General features: G+C 37.0%; 1 protein-coding gene across 1 annotated transcript; it reads left to right on the top strand.

The window, feature by feature from the left end:
- The first annotated feature begins 3355 nt into the window (after positions 1-3355).
- Positions 3356-4324, top strand: LOC108377121 (uncharacterized). Its single transcript, XM_017633381.1, has one exon. The coding sequence runs from the start codon at positions 3356-3358 to the stop codon at positions 4322-4324; it is 969 nt and encodes a 322-aa protein (XP_017488870.1).
- Positions 4325-5464: the final 1140 nt, after the last annotated feature.

The following is a 5464-nucleotide window of genomic DNA, read 5'->3' as shown; positions in this document are numbered from 1 at the left end:
AATAAAGGGTTATAAAAATGTTTATAAAAAGCTTTCTTTTGAAAATTTTTAGTAAGTTTATATTCATACGCTTATAAACCACTTTTTTTGAACCTTTATTATAAGTTTACACTTTTACGCTTATAAAAAGCTTTCTTTTGAACATTTATTACAAGTTTATATTTCTACGCTTATAACCAATGTTCCTTTTCGATTATATTACGCTTACTTTCAAGCGTTTTATAAACTAAAAATCAACGTTTTGTAAGCTTAATGTTTATAATTGAAAACTTAAAAAAGACTTTCTTTAAGCTTATTTTGCTTGTTGGGTTCAATCATGATAAAAACATAGCAAGGTAGAACCGTTCTCTCAATTTGTCGGCCATGATTTTTTTTTGAAGTTTGCCAACATTTTAAAAGCATATAAAAGTGAAAATAAAAAATTGACATTGTTCGAAATTGTTGTTGCTTGAGATTGAAAATGAAAATGTGTGTGTGAGTTTGTGAGGAAGTTTAAAAATTAAAATGTTTGGAAACGTCAAGAATTTTAAAATTGACTCTCAGCGGTTCTACCTTACTATATTTTTATCATGGTTTCAATAAACAACTTTTTGATTAAAAAGGAGATTTTTGACAATTGCTCAATTGTAAAAAACTCGAAGCGGCGTTACCCAATTTCAGTTTCTGGTTGAAGAAGATTTTATATCCTAAATTTGGGTGTATAGATAAAATAGTTATATTAACATTAATCTTTTAAAAATAATTAATATCTTATCTTAAAAACGTTCACATTTTACATTAAATTCGATACCTTCTTGCTAAAATCTTTATTTTTATATTAATAAAATTGTAGTGAACTTATTTAATTTTTTTTTTTAGTTTTATTATGTCATCTGGTTATTACAAAATGTAGGCAGCTAGGACTATTACAGTTTTCTATATATCGGATACGAATGTTTCTGATATAACTGAGACACTGAAATTACACATTTTGATATTGTCTTTGTCCATGTCTTTCAAGTAACTTGCAAACCGGGAGCGGGGAGACCCATTGAAAAATGGGTTAAAATGAGTATTTTGACAGAGAAAATGTTAAATCGGGTTTTTCCAACAACAGGATTTTTGCGCGAAATACCTTTCCACATTGTAGGCTTTCGGCAGCGCTTAGAAAAAATAACCCTCATCAGTCCAACAAAAAGGTGCATATTTCAAACCGAATTTATTCATAAATTAGTATCTGAAATTTTGAAACCTTTGTTTTAATCTAACTTTTAATTGCTTGACCACCCGTGTGTGTTAAAGTTTTTTGCTTTGGGTTAAGCGTTTGGACACAATAACCCAAAATTAGTGTATAAATAATCGAGCCGTATCCAATAAAATACCTTTTGCTTGTTCAAATTTCGATTCTAAGTACAAAATGTTTGTAAATAAACAAAATATTAATAACAAAATTTGGAGGATTTTAGATATGGGATACGGTAGCATGAAATGTCACAATCTACTTAATTATCAGGTTGTTAATATGGCGACGAAAGAGTGACAATGGAACTACCTTCTTTTTTGTATCATGCATACATATATACGCGTTTGTACATATTTATGTATATACATATGCATCACGAAACTTATAAAGAGCCTATTGCGCATGTATACATAGATGAAATTTCATGAAATGCTCCAATATATAGATATATGTTTGTACGTATATATATATGTGGATAGATATATGTATGTAAGTATGGATTGTGGAAAATATTCCCTCAGAAAATCTTATCAACTTAGCTGAAATAGAAAAATGCATACATGTTTTGCTGAAACAGAAAAATTCATACATGTTTGCAAAAATCAATTTGCAATCAGCAAATCGATTTCACGCAAATATCATATTTTCGGCAAGCAAGCAAATGTACAAAAGCCCGCTCCTTTCTCCGTTTTCCCGCTTCTTCTGTACACTTGTCGTTCTGACTTCCATTTTTATTTTAGAGTTTGTTTTGATCCGACACAAGCACGCGCCTGCCTCCGCAAGCACCCCCTCTGCATAGTGCTTATTAGATTTTTGTTTCTCTTTTGTTATTCGTTTTTATTTTTAGTTTTGTTTTAAACTATGCTACACGCTCGCCTCCGCAAGCATCTCCTCTGCCCAGTGCTTATTATCTTGCTGTCCCCCTTGAACTATGGTAAATTGGCCGAAGTGTGGTGACACGAAAAAATTTTTGGTATGGTGGCAGCCGACGAGTGCTGTATTTGGCCGAGTACACCCCAAAATTTCTGGCAGCAATTAGTTCACACAGAAAATGCGCCTTCTCATTTATAAACGTTCTCTGATGAGGGGCATTGGGGCCAAGAGCGAATGAAGCAGTTGGCTAGACGCTACGTTTGGTTCCCGGGCATTGATAGGCAAATTGAAAATGTGCATGCTACTGGCGCTATCTGTCAAGCAAGCGCAAATTTGCCAAAACAAGAATTTTCACCTTGGCCAGAACCGTCAGGTCCCTGGGAAAGACTTCATTTGGACTTTGCGGGTCCCTATTTCAACCGTATGTGGTTAATCGTGGTAGATGCTTATTCGAAATTCCCATATACAATAGAATTGGCAGCGGCAACAACTATGACGACAATCGCTGCACTCCAACGCATTTTCTNCACGAAACTTATAAAGAGCCTATTGCGCATGTATACATAGATGAAATTTCATGAAATGCTCCAATATATAGATATATGTTTGTACGTATATATATATGTGGATAGATATATGTATGTAAGTATGGATTGTGGAAAATATTCCCTCAGAAAATCTTATCAACTTAGCTGAAATAGAAAAATGCATACATGTTTTGCTGAAACAGAAAAATTCATACATGTTTGCAAAAATCAATTTGCAATCAGCAAATCGATTTCACGCAAATATCATATTTTCGGCAAGCAAGCAAATGTACAAAAGCCCGCTCCTTTCTCCGTTTTCCCGCTTCTTCTGTACACTTGTCGTTCTGACTTCCATTTTTATTTTAGAGTTTGTTTTGATCCGACACAAGCACGCGCCTGCCTCCGCAAGCACCCCCTCTGCATAGTGCTTATTAGATTTTTGTTTCTCTTTTGTTATTCGTTTTTATTTTTAGTTTTGTTTTAAACTATGCTACACGCTCGCCTCCGCAAGCATCTCCTCTGCCCAGTGCTTATTATCTTGCTGTCCCCCTTGAACTATGGTAAATTGGCCGAAGTGTGGTGACACGAAAAAATTTTTGGTATGGTGGCAGCCGACGAGTGCTGTATTTGGCCGAGTACACCCCAAAATTTCTGGCAGCAATTAGTTCACACAGAAAATGCGCCTTCTCATTTATAAACGTTCTCTGATGAGGGGCATTGGGGCCAAGAGCGAATGAAGCAGTTGGCTAGACGCTACGTTTGGTTCCCGGGCATTGATAGGCAAATTGAAAATGTGCATGCTACTGGCGCTATCTGTCAAGCAAGCGCAAATTTGCCAAAACAAGAATTTTCACCTTGGCCAGAACCGTCAGGTCCCTGGGAAAGACTTCATTTGGATTTTGCGGGTCCCTATTTCAACCGTATGTGGTTAATCGTGGTAGATGCTTATTCGAAATTCCCATATACAATAGAATTGGCAGCGGCAACAACTATGACGGCAATCGCTGCACTCCAACGCATTTTCTCTGTGGAGGGTCTGCCAATAACCATTGTTACAGACAATGGTACGCAATTCACATCGCGCGAATTTAAAGAGTTCTGCGAGCGTAACGTCATTAAGCATCTCACCACTGCTCCTTTCCATCCAGCGTCAAATGGACTTGCGGAAAGGGGGGTAAGAACTTTTAAAGAGGCTTTCACAAAAATTATGAGAGATGAGCAGCATATCGTGCTACGCCAAATCCAGTTTCAGGCAAATCGCCATCAGAATTGCTGCATGGTCGTCAACCGAGAATCGTTTTGGCAGCATTATTTCCAAGTAACAACGAAAAGGTGGAAACTAAGTCTAAATTTGCAGTGGGGGGAAATATATTTGCTCGTAACTACTCCGGATCTCAACGGTGGATACGCGGAAATATTCACAAACTTATGGGCAACAAAAGTACTTATCCAAACATCTAATGGTGCCATAAAACTACATCAAAACCAAATGCGTCCAGATAAACACGACTATTTAAACGATAGCATAGATCCTGAGGACATCGAGATCGACACCAACGCCTTGGACAGCAAAAGAGAATTGGATACCACGGGTAAAAGATCATCGTTAACAGATGTTCCAGCTCCTTCAGCATGCAATGAAGATATAGGCCTTCGAAGATCACAGCGTACAAGGAAACCGACTGTTAGATTTGATATTTGACCGATGAGTTCAATTTACTAGTAATTAATTAAATTCAAAGTAATCTTGTAAATAAACTCTCAAAAATAAGCGGGGAATGTTAGAGTAATCTGGCCACTCCTAACCTGTCATTATTCCTATGTATATATGAACTAGCTTAGATATAAAAAAGATGCCCGGCTGTTTCCGGTTTTACGTTGCAGCACGCATAGCATTGAATAAATAGTTAATAGAGATATCATCGTCTTTTATACTAGGAATCACCCACCGTAAATAGTAACACTGGTGTAAGTAGAATATGAGCACTTACTGACGTTCAGAGATAAACAATTAAGAGAGCACCATGAGTGTAGTCTATAGAGCTCGGATTGCAACAATATGGCGCCTTGTGAGTTTTTTTTTCACTGCGTAAACCTTGAGGTCATCAGCATATAATAAATGCTTAGACCACAGAAAGCATGACCCAACATCGTTTATGAATAGGGGAAATAAGAGAGGACCCAAGATACTACCTTGAGGGACACCCGAAGTGGCAACAAAATTATTGGGAAGTATATTATCGATGGCAACTGTACAACACCTGTTGGAAAGGTAGGAACGAATCCATTCAAGGAAAGTTGAATGGAAACCTAAACGCGATAACTTATTGATCAAAACCTTGTGCGAAACTCTATCAAACGCCTTTGAAAAGTCTGTGTATACTGCGTCAACTTGGAGACCCGTCTGCAACGCAGCAACACAATCCTCCATGAAAATAGCAAGGTTAGTAACAGTTGACCTGCCACTTACAAAGCCGTGCTGATAAGGGCTGATCAAACTTTTAACTACAAAATTAAGCCTCTGTTTCACAACCGACTCAAAAACTTTTGGAACAGTAGCCAACTTTGATATAGGCCTATAGTTCGAAACATCATTCTTTTTGCCACTTTTATAAATTGGCGTAATATAAGCTTTTTTCCACTCATCAATAAAATGCCCGGCCGAAAGAGATGTGTTGAACAGGATTGTTAGTGGCTGGATTGTTAGTGGAAGGACACCGTTTGAGCATAGCACTTGAAAGGCCATCGGAATCCAATTTAAAGGAGTGCTTTAATGAAAATATGGCTTCTTCCACGTCACTATCAGACACAAGTAGTGCACCAAAGTTAAGGGCAGAATATG

The sequence above is a fragment of the Rhagoletis zephyria genome, unplaced genomic scaffold (genome assembly GCF_001687245.7).
Source record: "Rhagoletis zephyria isolate East Lansing unplaced genomic scaffold, Rhagoletis_zephyria_1.1 Rzeph_scaffold_11523, whole genome shotgun sequence".
NCBI lineage: Eukaryota > Metazoa > Arthropoda > Insecta > Diptera > Tephritidae > Rhagoletis > Rhagoletis zephyria.
This window is presented reverse-complemented; position numbering and strand designations above follow the sequence as displayed.